The sequence below is a fragment of the Hyperolius riggenbachi genome, chromosome 4 (assembly GCF_040937935.1).
Source record: "Hyperolius riggenbachi isolate aHypRig1 chromosome 4, aHypRig1.pri, whole genome shotgun sequence".
Classification (NCBI taxonomy): domain Eukaryota; kingdom Metazoa; phylum Chordata; class Amphibia; order Anura; family Hyperoliidae; genus Hyperolius; species Hyperolius riggenbachi.
Genome location: NC_090649.1, coordinates 460,989,662 through 461,010,382, shown reverse-complemented (window position 1 = coordinate 461,010,382; position 20,721 = coordinate 460,989,662). Strand labels below are relative to the sequence as shown.

The 20,721-nt window shown below is 47.8% G+C and overlaps 1 protein-coding gene across 1 annotated transcript in view; it reads right to left on the bottom strand.

Moving 5' to 3' along the window:
• ACBD3 (acyl-CoA binding domain containing 3) overlaps positions 1-19,495 on the bottom strand; it is a 58,179-nt gene extending 38,684 nt beyond the window's left edge. Inside the window, exon 1 of the mRNA XM_068232821.1 lies at positions 19,234-19,495. Coding sequence (XP_068088922.1) covers positions 19,234-19,426 — 193 coding nt within the window. The 5' untranslated portion in view covers positions 19,427-19,495. The remainder of the gene's footprint in view (positions 1-19,233) is intronic.
• Positions 19,496-20,721: the final 1,226 nt, after the last annotated feature.

The window sequence follows — 20,721 nt, the reverse complement described above, 5'->3', positions numbered from 1 at the left end:
AAGGAAGCAGGCCTGAGATTCCACATTGTGCAGTATCAAGGAAGCAGGCCTGAGATTGCACACCATGCAGAACAGAAGAGGCGAGTCTGAGATTCAACACCATGCAGCACAGAGGAAGCAGGCCTCAGATTCCACACCGCACAGCGCAGAGGAAACAGGCCTGCGATTCCACACCGTGCAGCACAGAGGAAGCAGGCCTGAGATTCCACACCGAGCAGCACAGAGGAAGCAGGCCTGAGATTCCACACTGAGCAGCACAGAGGAAGCAGGCCTGAGATTCCACACTGAGCAGCACAGAGGAAGCAGGCCTGAGATTCCACACTGAGCAGCACAGAGGAAGCAGGCCTGACATTCCACACTGAATCAGGCCTGGCAGGCCACACTGTACAACCAGGGCTGTGGAGTCAGTACATGAAACCTCTGACTCCAGGTACCCAATATTGTTCCGACTCCTCAACTCCGACTCCACAGCCCTGTGTACAACTGAGAATAACCAAACCCGAAAGACCACACTGTATAACGGACAGGAACCAAACATGAGCTGTGATGCTCTGAACAGCATTTCCTGTGTAGTGGCACATTGCCAGGAATGGGGATTTCACACCAGAGTGGCATACCGATGTGTTTTAATGCTTCATTAACATCTGTGTAAACTTGGCCTTAGAGTGATATGATATACAGTATGTATTATAGAATTTCGTTTTGGAGTCATTTCTGAATCTTTAAACAGTTAGCCAATAAATGGCATCATTCAAAACGTTGTCTTATGGTTCATTTTGGTAACAGGTGGTCATTAAAACTAATCATCCAACTTCTGTTCTTCAGCTGCTATAGCTTTTCAATCTATTTGCTGGAAAAGAGACTGAATGGGGAGTGGCTTGGACTGACTAGCTGCCAGTCCACAAGAATCGGCGCTAGTCTAGTTTAGGACTAAGCTGTTTCCTCTCTCTTACCTCTGCGCTTTAACTTGGTATTGAAGCAAAAGCGGAATCATTTACATAAAGAGACAAATTTCTTTTAACCGCCAAAAATTATGCGTTGCAGGAATCAGGCCAGGAGCTGTCAAACATCCACGGGTTGCCTCCGTAAGCACACTCACTAGCCTTGGCTGCAGCACATCTAGGTTAATGGGATGTGCGCTGAACACGGATACACAGAGAGCCGGGGACAGGTTATTTATCACACGGCGCAGATCAGCAACGAAGCCACAGAAGAGCAGGCAGACAAATAGAAACATCCCAGTAAGGCAGGCAGGTCGTATACAGACCTCTCTGGCAAGTAAGTCTCTGGAGTACAGGGGGGGGGGGATAGGGACAAGGCAGCTCACACTGACGTCTCCTGGTAATTAGCAGAGTGCCATGCAGGAGCATGCTTATGTCTCAATGACCGCCTGGGGAGAGGGATAAATACACAATACAGAAACTGAGGCCCTAGTTCTCTAAAGCTGTCCTTTCACCATACAATATTTTTGCCCAATTCAACATTCAAACAAGACAAAGAACATTTATATTGTGCTTTTCTCCTGGTGGACTCAAAGCTCCGGAGCGCCCACTAGGGAGCGCTCAGTAGGCAGTAGCAGTGTTAGGGCGTCTTGTCCAAGGTCTCCTTACTGAACAGGTGGGGGTTTGGGTGCGATACCGCTCACAATGTCGATCAGGGGCACAGTTGAATAGTGTATGGCGTGTTTTAGGACCAGTTCACATTGACAGTAAAATCACTTGATTACACACAGGTAATAATTAACTGCCAATCCACCAGGGATCTACTGCCAACTCAGCTGCTGCATAGAGCAACTAAACAGTGGCGTTCAAGTTACTGGGAACCTGAAGTGAGAGGAACATGGAGGCTCATTCTCTAACAATGCCAGTTCAGTGCCCTCCCCAGGCTCTTTTAGCCGGGTGCTCCACCCGGCTAGTTTTAGTGACCACCCGGCTGTCATTGGCTCACCTCCTCCTATGCTGTAAGAATAGTTGCTCACAGAAGCACCGGCCCTGCTTTCTCTCATCTTTCACCACACGGCTACTTTTTCATGCCACCCGGCTGGAAAAAAATTTCTGGGGAGAACAATGCCAGTTGCCCGACTTCTGTGCTGATGCTCCGCCTCTAATACTACATGTCACTGGCCCACAATGAACATGCTGATCAGATGCTGTGTCTCCACTGGCTGCATGCTTGTTGCATGTGTGTGACTCAAACACAACTAAAGTCTAAAGCTCAGCATGACAGCCCGGCAACTGGCATTGTTTATAAGGGAATGATGATGGCAGCCTCTGTATTCCTCATTTTAAATGCCACTCTGTGATAAATGATAGCAGTGTGTCATCTTTAGACATGGTGCTGGTTGCTAGTGGTACATGGAGGGTACAAGCGCATTTTCATTGGTGGTCTGATGAACATGCGTGGAACCCCACTGCCAGTTTAGCATCACAGCTGCCCATAAATGCCCACTGGCTCCATGGTGTGGTTTACAAGCAGTGACTGTGTTACTCCCCAGCTAACCATGTGACAGGGATCTAATGCTGGAGAACAGCCCAGTAAACTTCAAATTTAAGGAGGAACTTTAGTGAAAATAAATAATGAATAAAACTTTTAAAAATGATTTAGTCAGTGCTTGCCCATTGTAAAATCTCTCCTCTCCCTGATTTACATTCTGAAATGTATCACTGGGGTGACATCTTTAGTTCTGCCAGGTGATCTGTACAGAATGTTTGTTACTGAGAGCTCTATGCACAGAGGGAAATGTCTGCTTGCTTGGCAGTTAGAAAACGCCATTATTTCCCACAACGAGGTTCAGAGACAGGAAACTGTGAGGACCATGGTCCTGACATCACACTGTGGGAGGGGTTTCACCACAATATCAGCCATACAGACCCCCCTGATTTATTTGGGAAAAGGTAGAAAATCCTTGTGGGAAAGGGGGTAATCGGTTACCGATTGGAATAGAGTTCAACCCTTGGTTAAAATTCCTCTTTAAAGGAAAGTGTAGTGAGAGGTATATGGAGGCTGCCATATTTATTTCCATTTAAGCAATACCAGTTGCCTGGCAGCCCTGCTGATCCTCTGCCTCTAATACTTTAAGCCATAGGCCCTGAACAAGCATGCAGCATATCAGGTGTTTGTCATTTTTTGTCAGATCTGACAAGATCAGCTGAGTGCTTGAACTGGTATTGCTTAAAAGGAAATACATATGGCAGCCTCCATATACCTCTCACTACAGTTCCCCTTTAAAGAGGAACTCCAGTGAAAATAATGTAATAAAAACGGACTTCATTTTTACAATAATTATGTATAAATTATTTAGTCAGTGTTTGCCCGTTGTAAAATATTTTAAATCCCTGATTTACATTCTGACATTTATCACATGGTGACATTTTTACTGTTGGCAGGTAATGTAGCTGCTGCTTGCCGTTTTGGCAGTTGGAAACAGCTGTAAACAGCCATTTCCCACAATGCAACAAGGTTCACAGACAGGAAACTGCCAGAAGTACCTCGGTACTCAGAGTTTCTTGTTGGAGGGGCTTCACCAAAATATCAGTCATACAGCGCCCCTTATGGTCTGTTTGTGAAAAGGAATAGATTTCTCATGTATAAGGGGGTATTAGCTACTGATTGGGATAAAGTTCAATTCTTGCTCGGAGTTTCTCTTTAAGGTCTGTGGTGGACATTTCCGCTGACTCCACAGCCAATTTACGCACCGATAATTGTCTTATAAGTCACTAAAGCCTAATACACACTGTCCATTGTGATTGGCCTATCGCTGAGTGATTTTCCCCATCTCCATGTAGTATGGGGGCCAACAGACATTGAATACTATGAGCATATTGTGCAGGTAAACCCACATACTACACAGAGGAGGTAACATTCGTCAGTGATTGGCCAAAGTTGAAGTGTGTACCAGGCTCTAAGCTTTGTACTCACATCCAGTAATGGATTGGCCAATGTTACCAGTTCCATGTAGGAAGTGTGCTTTCCTACACAATCTGTTTTTGGTATTTGAAGTCTGTTGGCTCTCATAATATGTGGAGGTGGTAGAATCATCAAATGCTTAGCAAATCAAAATTGCATCTGTGTATGCACCATTAAGATGTTTAATAAAAAAAAAAAAAAAAAAAACACATATCTACTTACCTGGGGCTTCCTCCAGCCCCTGGCAGTCTGTGTCCATCCGCTCCCAGCCGTTGTCCGGAGGTCCCCTCCGTAGCAGCCTGCGGCCTGGCCACCGTGACCAGGAGTGCTCTGCACAGGCGCAGAACTACTGCACCTGCGCAGAAGCGGCCAACCTCGCCAAGTCGTCAGCTGTTACCGAGGTGACCCCTGGACAACGGCTGGGAGCGGAGGGACACAGACTGCCAGGGGCTGGAGGAAACCCCAGGTAAGTAGATGTGTTTTTTTTGTTTTTTTTTATTAAACACCTGACGTTTCCGTTAAGCTGGCTACACACTTGTCCTTGGACAAAACGATTATTGCAGGTGCAAAGTTAAAGTGTGTACAGGTGTCCCTCCATATTGCTGGCCTCACCTCTAGCGATCTGTCTGCACGGTTTGCTCTCCCCGATGCCTTTCGTTCGTCAGTGCAACTTCAAGGGAAGTACCAGCAATGTGGTGCCAACCTTTCCCCCTTCCTTAGAACAGCGATAGGCTGCTCTGCCTTCAGCCAAACTTGCATATGGTGGGGGAGGGGGGGTGGGGTAAAGACAAGCCTACCTGCTGACTGACCTACAAATTAGTGTGATCTTCCTTTTTATTATGCAAAAACTACAGAAAAAAATGCATAATTAAAGGGGCACTACAGCGAAAAACTAAAATTTTAAATATGTGCAAACATATGCAAATAAGAAGTACATTTTTTCCAGCGCAAAATAAGCCATAAATTACTTTTCTCTGATGTTGCTGTTACTTACAGTAGGTAGTAGAAATCTGACAGAAGTGACAGGTTTTGGACTAGTCCATCTCTTCATAGGGGATTCTCAGCAAGGCTTTTATTCATTATAAAGATAATCCTGAAAAAGGGATTTAAACGATGCTGGCCAGCCTCCCTTCTCGCTACACAGTTTTTTGGCAGTTGGACAGAGCAACTGCCATTAACTAAGTGTTTTTGAAAATAAAGATATCCCTGAGAATCCCCTATAAAGAGATGGACTAGCCCAAAACCTGTCACTTCTGTCAGATTTCTATTACCTACTGTGACAGCAACATAGGAGAAAAGTAATTTTAAGGCTCATTTTACTCTGGAAAAAATGTACTTCTTATTTGTATATGTTTCACATATTTTAAATGTTACAGCTTTTCTCTGTAGTGCCCCTTTAATTCAAATATTGTTTTATTAAGCGTATGTAAGAAAAAAAAAATGTGCCTTAACCGGGTCTTTAAGGAACACTAGAATTACATTTTCATGTCTGTACAGCGTAACTTGGCGCTGAGCAACTCCCGGGAGGCTGCGGACGGCGTGCAGAGCTGCATTTCAGCTTTTGACGGGTCAGTAATTATATCTACTTTGTTTAATACTGTTGTGCATGCCTCATTTGTGTCCGCTGGCAGCAGTGCTATATTTGTACTATTGTTAATCTTTCTGGTGTCATGTGTCAGCAGTGAGTGGCGGTTGGACGTATCATACGGAGGCCTTGTGATGTAGCGAGAGCGCGGTTATCACGTGACAGATTTCTTTGCACGATAAAAAACTTCTGTTTACACCAGCGTTTTTGGCAAAAGCAGCGTGAGGGCTGATAAAGCTCAGATATGGACGACCAGAAGGCTTATACACACCATGCAATTTTCCCATCAGATCAACTGATTGATCAGTCAATAAATTCCAGCATGTCCGACCTACTTCTGATTGAGAAAGATCGATTTTGTGCAGTACTGATCTCAAAATCAACCCCATTCTCAATTAGAAGCAGACCAGACATGCTGGAAATTATCGATCGATTAGTCGAGTCGATTTGACAGGAAAATTGCATAGTGTGTATCAGCCTTTAGGGTCTGTTTTCGCATACATGCAAAAAATTTGGGCGCAGGATAAAGCTGAAAAATGTCTCACCCTGCTCCTGCAAAAGTCCCAGAGGCATCAATTAGTATTCCCCCTTTAGGCCGCCGTGGACACTGGGGAAAAACGTAATTCGGCTGCTTGTTATTGCTGGTGGCCAAATGACTCTGTTTTTAAAGTAATTTGGGCTCCCTTTTTTGAAGGCACCTAAATTAGTTTATAAACGCCGCAATAGACGTAATTTACATTACGGCCTATGGCAGTGCATGGTGCGCCCAAATTTCCCTGCTCTGTTTCGCTGTTTTCCACTCGATGCGCTTCAATCCAACTTTCGGGTCAGATGCGACTTACCGATGAGACGGTGCAGTGATTAACATAGTAATCACAGTGCTTTTACCCAAGCGTGCGATTTGATTTTTACCTAAACACCAACGCAGCGCATCCTGATTTTTTTCTAAGCTGATATCAGGGCTATGGAGTCGGTACAATAATCATCCAACACCCGACTCCTCAGTTTATGAAGCCTCCACCTCCAGGTACCCAAAATGGCTCCAACTCCTTAGTCTAATATTCACCAGGGCAGTGGATTTTGTACAAAAATCATCAGACTCCTCAGTTTATGAAACAAAGACTCCAACTCCGACTCCAGGTATCCAAAATTGCTCCGACTCCGACCCCACAGCCCTGGCTGATATAGGAGTTTCTGGCACAACACTGTGGCAGATTACCAAACCAGTGCATGGCAAACTGGAGCGAGAGCGGAACGGCTGACCAATCAGAGTCCTCGATCTGCTCCACATTTGCACAAGTCCTGCTCCAAATTCAAATTTTTTTTCAGTTGTAAGCAGAGGGTGGAATGGTGAGAGCCTCTGTCACTTTTTATGGCAATAAAACATTTATAGCTGAGATAAGGAGTATTAAAACTGCAGTCTGGTTTTTACGTGATGAATGTTTACTTAAAGAGACACTAAAGCGAAAAAAAATATGATATACCGTATTTTTCGCCGTATAAGACGCTCCGGAATATAAGACGCACCTAGGTTTAGAGGGCAAAAACCAGGGAAAAAAAAAAAAACCTTAACCTGGTGCGTCCATATTTCAGGAGCATCTTGTACATGACCTCCCCCAAATGGTGTCCTCATGTGTCCCAATGTGTCCTCCTGTGTCCCCATGTCACCCCCAAGTGTCCTGCTGTCACCCCCCAGTGTCCTGCTGTCACCCCCCAGTGTCCTGCTGTCACCCCCCAGTGTCCTGCTGTCACCCCCCAGTGTCCTGCTGTCACCCCCCAGTGTCCTGCTGTCACCCCCCAGTGTCCTGCTGTCACCCCCCAGTGTCCTGCTGTCACCCCCATGTGTCTGCCCCCAGGGTCCTGCTGTCACCCCCATGTGTCTGCCCAGAGTGCCTGCTGTCACCCCCATGTGTCTGCCCCCAGTGCCTGCTGTCACCCCCATGTGTCTGCCCCCAGGGTCTGCTGTCACCACCATGTGTCTGCCCCCAGGGTCCTACTGTCACCCCCATGTGTCTGCCCAGAGTGCCTGCTGTCACCCCCATGTGTTTGCCCCCAGTGCCTGCTGTCACCCCCATGTGTCTGCCCCCAGGGTCCTACTGTCACCCCCATGTGTCTGCCCCCAGGGTCCTACTGTCACCCCCATGTGTCTGCCCCCAGGGTCCTACTGTCACCCCCATGTGTCTGCCCAGAGTGCCTGCTGTCACCCCCATGTGTCTGCCCCCAGTGCCTGCTGTCACCCCCATGTGTCTGCCCCCAGGGTCCTACTGTCACCCCCATGTGTCTGCCCCTAGGGTCCTGCTGTCACCCCCATGTGTCTGCCCCCAGTGCCTGCTGTCACCCCCATGTCTGCCCCCAGGGTCCTGCTGTCACCCCCATGTGTCTGCTGTCACCCCCATGTGTCTGCCCAGAGTGCCTGCTGTCACCCCCATGTGTCTGCCCCCAGTGCCTGCTGTCACCCCCACGTACCCGCTGTGGCCATCTAATCCCCCCCACCTGTGTGGTCGGGTCCCCCGAGTGTGCAGTGCCAGCTAATCTCCCCTCTGCGGCCATCTAATGTCCCCGCTGCCTGCCTCTACCCCCTCCTGTGTGGTCCCCCCCCCCCCCCCGTGTGAGCAGCGGAGCGCCGGCAGCAGCTTACCTCTTCCATGTTGCCCGCGGCGAATGAAGAAGACATCCGGCTTCTGTGGGCGGCTTCCTCTAGCGCCGGCTTGTAATGACGCCGGTTTGCAGCGCATAAAATACTTACCAAGCTCCCTCTAGTCTTCTTGTAGCTCCGTCCATACATGGTCAGGCAGGTCAGGTGACACGCCATACATATTTTGCTGTATATTGAAGTGATTGATTTTTTTTATTCTAGACACAAGGAAAGTCAGCAGCAAGGGATCATTACCCGTGATGTAACGCAATCTCATGTAATTGCATCACAGCCATTGCAGTGATCACACTTAGACATGCGGGTTCAGCACACAGCGGATCCATTACCGTGAGGAAGGTACGGAACCTGCACAGCAGAAAAAAAAAATCTGCACAGCATGTTTCAATTCTTCGGAACACCGCCACATTGATGTTTGCCTCGGTTTTTGCATTTTTGCGTGTTTTTACATATGTCAATAGAGACTGAAAAATAAAAAAAATAGCAACTGAGCATGCAAAAAAAAAAGTATACGTATGCAAATTCACATTCGATTTCATGCCGGACAAATCGCATGCAACTGCATGCACATTTGTACAATAGCAATTTTATGCCACAAGTATAAAAGGTATTTTGGATGAGCCCCCCCCCCCCCAAAAAAAAAAAACACAGCATCAGAATTTTTTTTAGAGGCAAGGAAAATCAAAATTTAGAAAAACACCCAACTAAACACTGTGCTATGCGGAGGGGTACAAGTTCACGTTGACCACATTTAGTTACACATTGCCAGAGAATACTATAAATATTTATGAGCTGGTAAACCTTTAACGTGTGCAGCCATCCTCTCCAGCTCCCTGCTGCAGCCGATTGCACACCTGCACAGCACATACTCAGAACGGGGGTCATTTACTAGGGATAGGCAGCGACATGCACTGAATATGCATTGACAATTTTTATGTTCATTTTATGCAAATGACACACCTTCTGGTTATTGGTGGCCTAATAGGCTGGAGAAATGTTATCTCTACCCTTATACATCAAGTGGGACATATCCCTAGGGAGACTTGTTTTTATTTTTCCTCATTTAATCTCGGTTTCTGTCTGCTGGAGACATCTTAAGCTCACTCCAACCTAAATTATCGCAAATTCTTTCTGTTTTAAGAAAGCAAACTTGTTTTTCTTAACATCTTAGTAAGGGGGCTTTTAGGACCATTGTAGTCCCTTACACACTCCAATGAGTTCTGGGTCACCATGAGCTTGCTGGTTAGCCTGTATCTCTGAGAAAAAAAGGCAGATCATGTTGGGGATCTATATTGCCCCCCCCCCCATCTGATCTCAGCATATCTGAAGTGACCTTAACCTGCTTGGCCGCGCAGGAGGTTTTCTCCGGCCCTTCTGGGCCGGTTTAATTTTAATTTTTTGCTGCACGCAGCTGGCACTTTGCTAGCTGCGTCAGCACACAGATCGCCGCCGCCGCCGCCGCCCTGCGCTCGATCGCCGCTATCCGTCGCGCGCCCCCCCCAGACCCCGTGCGCTGCCTGGCCAATCAGTGCCAGGCAGCGCTGAGGGGTGGTTCAGGACCCCCAATGACGTCCCGACATCGGTGAGGTCATCCCGCCCCGTTGCCATGGCGACGGGGGAAGCCCTCCAGGAAATCCCGTTCTTTGAACGGGATTTCCTGATCGAAGCGGGCGGGGGGATGCCGCTGAGCAGCGGCTATCATGTAGCGAGCCCTGGGCTCGCTACATGATATAAGAAAAAAAAAAAAAAGGCTGTGCTGCCTCCTGGCGGAATTTTTTATACCGCCAGGGGGGTTAAAGAGACTCTGAAGTCTCAAAAACAAAAAAATGTCTTTTTATTTAACAAATATGTTTAATATGTTAGCCCTAACTAAACCGCTGCATTCCCAACACTGTACGATATCTAAATCCCCCCCCCAAAGTCCCCGGGGCAATCCGGGCAGCACTTCTGTGAAAGTCAGAGCTATGAGCCGCAGCTCTGCCTCACACGCGTCTGTCAGCCCGGATCGCTGCCTCTCAGTCTTCCTTCACTAAGAGGGGCGGGGAAGAGGTGGAGATCCGCCGCTGACAGACGTGTGTGAGGCAGAGCTGCAGCTCATAGCTCTGCCTCACACGGAAGCGCTTAGGGCAGCAAAATCCACGACCAAGAAAGTCGACGATTTTGCAGGGGAGAGCGAGTTGGGAGGGATTTAGATAGTTTACAGCGGCAGGAATGCGGCAGTTAAGTTAGGGCTAATATGTTAAACACATTTGTTAAATAAAAAGATTTTTTTTTTTTTTTAAGACTTCAGAGTCTCTAAGGCCTGGAACCCACTAGAAAGTGCAAAAAACAATCGCTAACGATTTGTAATCGCGTTTTGCAAGCGATTTTGGGAGCGCTTTCCCTGCTCCTATACAATTCATTAGGATGGAGACACTTCCACAATGCTGCATGTCCTGTGACTGCGATTTCCTTAATCGCAATCGCTCTAGTGGAATCTGTCCCATCTATTTACATTGGCAGAGCGTTTAGGGAAATCACTAGCGATGTAAAGCGGAACTGAAGAGGAATTTAAAACAAACGGTTTACTTCCCAGCCTTCCTGCTCCGCGCCGGCCCTCCAAGATGCAATAGCGCTATTGCTGACTGGAATGCATATAAAGGATACGCTTGTGGCTCCCCACATTACAAGTCGAGGAACAAAACGGAGCGGCGGCAGGAGAACGGGGGATTGTGGTGAACCGGCACACGACAGATGCTGGGGGCTTGAAGAAGCCCCAGGTAAGTGAAATCGTTTAAAATCCTCTTCAGATCCACTTTAAAAATGCTCTAGTGGGTTCCAGACCTTAAAGAGAACCCGAGGTGGGTTTGAAGAATATTATCTGCATACAGAGGCTTGATCTGCCTATACAGCCCAGCCTCTGTTGCTATCCCAAACCCCCCTAAGGTCCCCCTGCACTCTGCAATCCCTCATAAATCACAGCCACGCTGCTGACAAACAGCTTGTCAGAGCTGGTTGTGTTTATCTCTATAGTGTCAGTCTGCTGCTCCCCCGCCTCCTGCAGAACTCCAGTCCCCACCTGCATCCCTTCCCTCCCTGCTGATTGGAGGGAAAGGACAGGGGCAGGGACCAGAGCTATGCAGGAGGCGGGGGAGCAGCTGAGACTGACACTACAGATGTAAACACAGCCTCACAGCACGGCTGTGATTTATGAGGGATTGCAGAGTGCAGGGGGACCTTAGTGGGGTTTGGGATAGCAATAGAGGCTGGGCTGTATAGGCAGATCTAGCCTCTGTATGCAGATAACATTCTTTAAACACACCTCGGGTTCTCTTTAAGGCACTTGAGTGCAGAAAACAAAATTCTTACATTGAACCTCCCCATAAAGGAGTTTACTAAAGCTGAATGCTGTGGGGTGGAGGAGCAGGATTGGTTATCTGGCGTACACATGGGCACTTGAGTAATGTGGCCGTGTGTGACATCACACAGCAACCACTTGGGACGCGTGTATGGATGGAGAAAGGAGCCATCAACTGACACGGAGAAGTAAAGTATACTGCACTGAGCATTGGACATTCAAGCCAAAGACCCTGAAGAAGCATGCAGCAGGTCAGGTGTTTGACATTCTTCCCAGATCTGACAAGATTAGCTGCATGCTTGTTTCTGGTGTGAATCAGACTCTACTGCAGCCAAATAGATCAGCAGAACTGCCAGGTAACTGGTATAGTTTAAAAGGAAATAAATATGGCAGCCATATACTTCTTGCTTCAGTTGTCATTTAAAGGGAAGGCTCAGGGACTATAAAAAAAAAAAATCCACATCCATTTACCTGGGGCTTCCTCCAGCCTGTGGCAGGCAGGAGGTGCCCTCGGCGGCACTCCACAGGCTTCCGGTGGCGCACCCGACCTGCCCGGGCCAGTTCACACTCAGATCCCAAATGCTGCACAGATATTCAGCAATTGAGCTCTGCTATTCTTATTCAAGACGAGGAAAATGCTGCATGCAGAACATTTGCGGATTATACAGATTGCAAGCGATGCAGTGAGAACGATCCCATAGTGATACATTTGTCACAGTGCTTTGCTGATCACCAGCAATCAGCAATGCACCGAAACGTTTCTCAAAAGCGCCCGAGTGTCCTATCTAGCACTAGTCCTATTTATTCTGGTTAAGGATAACAATTACTATCCATGTGTGTACACAATTACATAACATCCCTGGCAACACACTATACGCCTATTGCTATCATCCACAGATCAGAAGCACAGATGTATGTAATTGCTTTAATATGGCGTCAGCATCTTTTGAATGCTGTAGGTATGGAGATGCATGTACCGGTGTTGTGTCCGATCCTGCTGCCTGTAAATTTGTGCTGCCCCGCATGCACAGTAGGAGCCTTTGCTGCCACATTTTCTGTTCATTTAACACCCCAAATATCTCTGCTTCCACATATCCTACACCCAAATTTTCAGGATAGAGAGGGCACCCCCAAAATACATCTGTGCCAAATTGCAGCCCCTGAGCCCCGCTTGTTCCTAGGCCTGAAAGATAAATCGAATTTAAATCGAAATCGTGATCACCAAGATCACAATTTCAGAATCGTCAAAGCGGTGAATATCGCGATCACGTCATTTCCACAAGAGGAAGTTTGAAGAAGCGCCTTCAAACTTTCCCAAAGTCCCAGTGCCCGCAGCATTGGACATACCTTCCATCCTCTATCGCCCTCTGCCGCCTCTTGTGCTTGGCAAAACTTCGGTTTCCTGTATGTCACATGATATACAGGAAGTATGCCGTGCATTAGAGCCTGCAGGAGGCAAAGTGGATAGACTGACATCTCTGGACTCGTGCTTGAAGCTATGTCCACAACTGATGCAACTTGGGGGACAGAGGAGGCACAGAGAGAGACACAGGAGACACAGAGGGGGCACAGAGAGAAACAGAGTGGGCACAGAGACACAAAGGAGGCAAGAGAGAGACCCAGAGAAGGCATGAAGAGGCAAAGGAGGCACAATGAGAGACGGGGACAGAGGGTGAACAGACAGGCAAGAAGGGGGGGGGGGGGGACAAAGCTTGATTTGAAGGAAATTGTGAATTAAATCGAAATCGTAATTTTGGACAGAAATCGCTCAATTCAATTTTTTCCTAAAATCGTTCAGGCCTACTTGTTCCTGAGATAGATTACAGAAACCTGTCGAGGGAACCAGTGGAGCTCGCAATCTGGCTCGTATGTAGTTTGGAGGGACCCCTTTCTACCCTGAAAATTTGGGGAGTGTAAGATGTGTGGAAGTGGAGTTTTTTTTTTTTTTGGGGGTGGGGGGGGGATTCTATTTAAAGGGGAGCTAGAGAGAGGTATATGGAGGCTGCCATGTTTATTTCCTTTTAAGCAATACCAGTTGCCTGGCAGCCCTGCTGATCCTCTTCCTCTAATACTATTAGCCATAGCCCCTGAACAAGCATGCAGCAGATCAGGTGTTTCAGACTTTAAAGTCAGATCTGACAAGACTAGCTGCATGCTTGTTTCTGGTGTTATTCAGATAGTACTGCAGAGAAATAGACCAGCAGGGCTGACAGGCAACTGGTATTGATTAAAAGGAAATAAATATGGCAGCCTCCGTATACCTCTTACTTCAGTTCCCCTTTAAGCTCCCACTGAGCATGTGTGATACTCAGTGAGGAAGGCAGCTTCTGTGCAGCAGGATCAGACATAACACCGGCACCAGGAAGTTTGAAGCAACTGAAGGAGCAAAATATAGCGAAGCTCTACAGAAATTCCAATGCTGATGCAAAGTAGAGAAGAGCAGCTTGAGCAGATACACTGGCATCAGCAAAGTGGGTAATAGGAAAGCTTGACAGCTGTTTCAAGTCAATACTATCACCAAACGACTGTCAGGCTTTTCCTATCACCCCCTTTTGCTGAGGCCATTGTATCTGCCCAAGCCGATATAAAGGGCTTTTACAGTAAGCTGTGCCTCACTGCTCTTCTCTAGTTTGCATCTTTAATAAACTGTGGTGGTTTGGTGATCTCATGTTCACTTATGGTTTTCTTCCTCATTCCATCACACTTTGTCCGGCTCAACGGAGGGTGGCGAGCCTACTTAGCTTTCAAAGAGTTGTCATATGTACCATCCAGTGCGTGTGCGGTGTGTGTGTGCCCAAGCTGCTTGATTTCTCTTTAAAGAGGAACTCCAGTAAAAATAATGTAATAGAAAAGTGCTTCATTTTTACAATAATTAATGATTTACTTTCTGACATTTACTACACGGTGACATTTTTACTGTTGGCAGGTGATGTAGCTGCTGCATGCTTTTTTGGCAGCTGTAAACGGTTATTTCCCACAATGCAGCAAGGTTCACAGACAGGAAACTGCCATGAGTACGTACTCAGAATTTCTTTGTGGGAGGGGTTTCACCACAATATCAGCCATACAGCGCCCCCTGATGGTCTGTTTGTGAAAAGGAATAGATTTCTCATGTAAAAGGGGGTATCAGCTACTGATTGGGATAAAGTTCAATTCTCGGAGTTTCTTTTTAACACTTGGAGACCACTTTTGCTGTCATTAATTCTAAATGATGTATTAACAAGGTAAAAATCAGCATTTTGAATGCAGTTCATAGCTCAATTTAAATTATGCACACAAAAAAAAAACTAAAACTAGGCTGGACAAATCCCAGAGGCCAGATTGACAGGCACCCTTACTAGGAGTACATGTGTTTTCAAGCGCATTTTCTGCATAGAAAAACTAGGCTAGCTTGCACTTAAAAAGGAACTCCAGTGAAAATAATGTAATAAAAATGCTTCATTTTACAATTATTATATATAAATTATTTAGTCAGTGTTTTCCCATTGTAAAATCTTTCATCTCCCCGATTTACATTTTGACATTTATCACATGGTGACATTTTTACTGCTGGCAGGTGATGTCAGTAGAAGGAGATGCTGCTTGATTTTTTTGGCAGTTGGACCTAGCTGTACACGGCTGTTATTTCCCACAATGCAATGAGGTTCACAGAGAGGAAACTCACTGTGGAAGGGTTTCACCACAACATCAACCAGGCTTGCACATCTCGGAATAATCACGAGTAACCATGGTGGTTACTCGTGATTCAAATTAGCTCTAATTGTTCCAGCTGAGCGGCTAGATGTTTCTGGGTTAATTACCCAGAATGCCGCTCTCTGCCCAGCGTTTCAACAAGCTCACAACTTTACAAGCGTCCTAATGGACGTGTTGCAAGCCTCGCTATGACGTACATTTGAAATCGGCGCCGGTAGACTTGGGCGCAGGATACAGCGGTATATGGCTGATCCTGCTTCTGCACAAGTCCGGGCCGATTTATTTACTATTCCCCCTCCAGGCCGACATGGAAAGTGGGGGAATGAAATAATTCGGCTTCCAGCGATTGCTGGCGGCCGAATTATTATGTTTTTAAGCAACCTCGGCTCCGTCTTCTGACGGAGCCGGCGTTACTCACTGAGCGCTTCAATAGGAATGATTCCTATTGAAGTCTATGGAGGCGCCGGCTGCGCCCAAATCTAGCAGCGCTGAAAAGCACTGCTCCGTCGCTATGGAGCACTTCATCCTTCAAGCCGGAAGGAGGAAGTGCTCCACAGCGAGGCTTGCAACGAGTCCATTAGGACGCTAGTGAGCTCTTTGAAACGCTGGGCAGAGAGCGGCATTCTGGGTAATTAACCCAGAAACATCTAGCCGCTCAGCTGGAGCAATTAGAGCTAATTTGAATCACGAGTAACCACTGTGGTTATTTGTGCTTATTCCGTGATGAGCAAGCCTGATATCAGCCATACAGAGCCCCCTGATGATCAATTTGAGAAAATTAAAAGATTTCTCAAGGGAAAGGGGGTATCAGCTACTGATTGGGATGAAGTTCAATCCTTGGTCACGGTTTCCCTTTAAGCCTTTATTTCCAAGCGCAGTTGATAGGCAACAGTGATGCTCTCCGGATTGAATTCGGATGAAATCCAAATGACTCATTCGGATTTCATCCTCCTAATTAATGCAGCTGAACGGATGTGTAGAGGGGTTAAATTTACCCAGCAGCCTTATTTCATCCGTCCCACGGCGCTTCCCACGCTGCATTCCAAGCCGCGGTCACGTGACTACAAACACTTCCTACTTCCGGGTTGAAGGAGGAAGTGTTTGTAGTCACGTGACGTGGCTTGGAACGCAGCATGGGAGGCGCCGTGGGACGGATGAAAGAAGATGGATGCTGGGCAAATTTAACACCCCCCCCCCCCCCCCCAGCAGCATTAGCATTAATTAGAAGGATAATTCTGAATGAAAGTCATTTAGATTTCATCCTTCGCTCATCGCTGATAAGCAATGAAAATGCTGTTGAACTCTCACAACTGCTTGCTGCTGCCTACACAGTTCAACTGCCCGTGGAAATGAGTTATAAATGCATTTTTCACATGCAGCAGAAAAAATAACCTGACAAAAGTGCAGCACTTCATGTATTGATTTGCTATCAATTACATTAGCTGCTGAGAAAAAAATTACACCCTCCAAAACATCGGGGCCACGTTCCTCCTCTGGCACGAGCGTGGCCTTACTTGCACAGGCACAGTGTGGCCACGCATGTGTCTGAAGAGGAGCATGGCCATGATCATCCTACCGACAGGCCTTTGTTGGAAATCTTTAGGGGGTATGCAACTAGCAACAGGGATTCAGAGGGCGGCGTAGGAAGCCTCTATAGGACCCTGAGGTTTCTATTCGATACATTTTAGAGGATTAGTAGCATCTGGCCTTGATATGGCTATTGTCACTTCTAATGAGCAGAAATTTGTATGCTTTTTGAATTCTCCTCTCAACACAAACTAACTGTGAAAGTGAAAATGAGGAACATTAAAGTGTAACTGTCGGGCATAAAATCAAATCTTTATTTTATCTGGTAAACAATTAGGATGCTAACCAGGCAATCCAAAAGATAAAATCACTATTACTTTTCTTGTTCATAAATGATCATTCCCCAGTTTACCTGACTCTTATTTGGTACACAAAATTTGGTACGCACAAAGGAAGTTGCAGGGCATGCTGGGTTGTCATGTTTTTGCTTCTCTACTTTCCCCTCAGACTTAAAGAGGAACTCCAGTGAAAATAATGTAATAAAGTGCTTCATTTTACAATAATTATGTATAAATTATTTTGTCAGTGTTTGCCCATTGTAAAACCTTTTAAATTCCTGATTTACATTCTGACAATTATCACATGGTGCCATTTTTACTGCTGGCAGTTGATGTAGCTGCTGCCTGCTTTTTTGGCAGTTGGAAACAGCTGTAAACAGCTATTTTCCACAATGCAACAAGGTTCACAGACAGGAAACTGCCAGGACCATAATCCTCACTGTTTCTTGTGGGAGGGGTTTCACCACAATATCAGCCATACAGCGCCCCCTGATGATCCGTTTGTGAAAAGGAATAGATTTCTCATGTAAAAGGGGGTATCAGCTACTGATTGGGATGAAGTTCAATTCTTGGTCACAGTTTCTCTTTAACTAATGTAGCCTGATTGGCTGAAGCCTCTTTCCCTCTTGTTTTTCCCTCCCACACCTCTGTTCCTCTATGACTGGCCAATATTTCTCATGCTGAGACAATGCACTTTCTATAGTGGAGGGTGGACAATGCATACACAACAAGGCAGAGGAGAGTAATGGAGGAAATGACATCAAGATTGGCTTGAAAATAGCCACTGTTAAAATAGGAAATGCTAAGAAGGATTTACTTTTTTTTACTGTAGAAAAATCACTAAAATCAAACCGGAAACAGTGCAATACATATGTTATGTAAGTAAAGCAAGCATTTATCTACTTATATACGTGATTTCTGAGATAATATGGCTGACAGCTCCTCTTTAAAGTGAACCCGACAACCCCAGAGCAAAGGCAGGAGAATGGGGGGAGGGATCCCAGAGCAAAGGCAGGAGAATGGGGGGAGGGACCCCAGAGCAAAGGCAGGAGAATGGGGGGAGGGACCCCAGAGCAAAGGCAGGAGAATGGGGGGAGGGACCCCAGAGCAAAGGCAGGAGAATGGGGGGAGGGACCCCAGAGCAAAGGCAGGAGAATGGGGGGAGGGACCCCAGAGCAAAGGCAGGAGAATGGGGGGAGGGACCCCAGAGCAAAGGCAGGAGAATGGGGGGAGGGACCCCAGAGCAAAGGCAGGAGAATGGGGGGAGGGACCCCAGAGCAAAGGCAGGAGAATGGGGGGAGGGACCCCAGAGCAAAGGCAGGAGAATGGGGGGAGGGACCCCAGAGCAAAGGCAGGAGAATGGGGGGAGGGACCCCAGAGCAAAGGCAGGAGAATGGGGGGAGGGACCCCAGAGCAAAGGCAGGAGAATGGGGGGAGGGACCCCAGAGCAAAGGCAGGAGAATGGGGGGGGACCCCACAGCAAAGGCAGGAGAATGGGGGGGGACCCCACAGCAAAGGCAGGAGAATGGGAGGGACCCCACAGCAAAGGCAGGAGAATGGGAGGGACCCCACAGCAAAGGCAGGAGAATGGGAGGGACCCCACAGCAAGAGCAGGAGAATGGGAGGGACCCCACAGCAAGAGCAGGAGAATGGGAGGGACCCCACAGCAAGAGCAAGAGAATGGGAGGGACCCCACAGCAAGAGCAAGAGAATGGGAGGGACCCCACAGCAAAAGCAGGAGAATGGGAGGGACCCCACAGCAAAAGCAGGAGAATGGGGGACTCCACAGCAAAGGCAAGAGAATGGGGGACCCCACAGCAAAGGCAGGAGAATGGGGGACCCCACAGCAAAGGCAGGAGAATGGGGGACCCCACAGCAAAGGCAGGAGAATGGGGGACCCCACAGCAAAGGCAGGAGAATGGGGGACCCCACAGCAAAGGCAGGAGAATGGGGGGGAAGCCCACAGCAAAGGCAGCAGAAATGGCAGAATAAAAGAGGGGGAATGCATTGCAAAGGCAGAAGAATAGAGCAATCCCAAACCAAAGGCAGAATTGGTGACCCCATAGCAAATGCAGGAGAACATGAGAACCTCGTAGCAAATGCAGGAGAATGAGGGGACCTCCTAATGCACACCACAGTCTACATCCCCCTCTGTACAGCGAGCAGGCCACGCCCCTCTCCGGGTGTCACCCACCTTTGAAGAAAGTCAGGGCCAGGGAGTAGAGCTCCTCCAGGCTGAAGCCCCATCTCTGCTCCATGCTGAGTGCTGACGCCTCGGCTCCCCCTTCTCCTCCCGCGGCCCGGGGCGGCTCCTCCTCGGGGTCCGGGCTCAGCGTCAGCCCGTCTATAGACACCTCCAGCCTTTCTGCGCCGCTCACCACCGCCATCCCGGCCACGTCCCGACTTCCGGCTTCGACACCCGGCGGCGCGCACGTCACCTCCGCCAGCCCGGCAGACGGACAGCGCGCATGCGCGAGAGATATCGAAGCGCGTCATCACATCTCAGCTGTCATCAGTCCCCAGAGCGCGCGGCGCGCCCCCGCCTTCTGCCTGTGAGTGACTGACATCTGTATTGGCAGAAGGGGTGTTTTGTGCCTGGAAACAGCGGCCCCTGCTGACAGGAACTGAGCAGAGCGCGCTGACAGGAATGGCTTGTCCTTGGAAAGTGCGCCACCTACTGCTAGAAACTGAAACAGCTTACCACAGAGCTGAGGGTGGTGTGTGCCAGGAAGCAGTGCAAGCTCCTGCCAGTGGCTGCCAGACATCATACTTACCCATAGCTCTCAACTGTCCCTTTTTCGGAGGGACAGTCCCTTTTTGTAAGCCCTGTCCCTCTGTCCCTTTTTCCCTCTCATTTGTCCCTCTTTCAGGACTTTGTCCCTCTTTCTATATAAATATATATACTTCTATACTAAAAATGTGTTTGATTGACTCTAAACTTTATTCACATCCTTTAAATTGATATATTACTCATTTTAAAATGTTAATATGAAGGAAAATGAACCAGGACAGAAAGGACAAGTGTGGTTTGAATGATAAAACAACATTTTTTTCTTATGAAATCTTTATGGTATGCAAGACTAGGGATGAGGTGGGGGCGTGACCAGGGGTGTGGCAGGGGCGTGGCTTAAGTGTCCCTTTTTCTCATCTCAAAAAGTTGGGAGGTATGCTTACCCCCCCAAACAGTATACACCAGGGGACTCAAACTCAATTCACCTGGGGGCCGCAGGAGGCAAAGTAAGGATGAGGCTGGGCCGCATAAGGAATTTCACAATCGCGGCGCATCGCCGCCTCTGCCCGCCCCTCTCACTCTTCCTTCACAGAGAGGGGCAGGGTGAGGCGGCAATCTGTGCGGCGATTGACGTCAGGAGGGGCAGAGCTGAATCTAAAAGCTCTGCCCCTTCCAGGAAATGCCGGTGGATTGCCCCCCGGGCGATTTGGGGGCTTTGCAGCCCTTGTTTAGTGGCGGGGTTGCGGCGGATTACTTGGGAGCACTGAAGCGAACTATAAGCAAGCTTTTGCTGGCGAGGGCCACAAAATATTTTATCGAGGGCCGCAAAGGGCCCGCGGGCCGCGAGTTTGAGACCCCTGGTATACACCTATATCCAGAACGGTATCCACGTCTGGACTGCATTGTCCACTTTCTCCCTGCAAGCCTTCAATTAACCGATATCCATTAAAA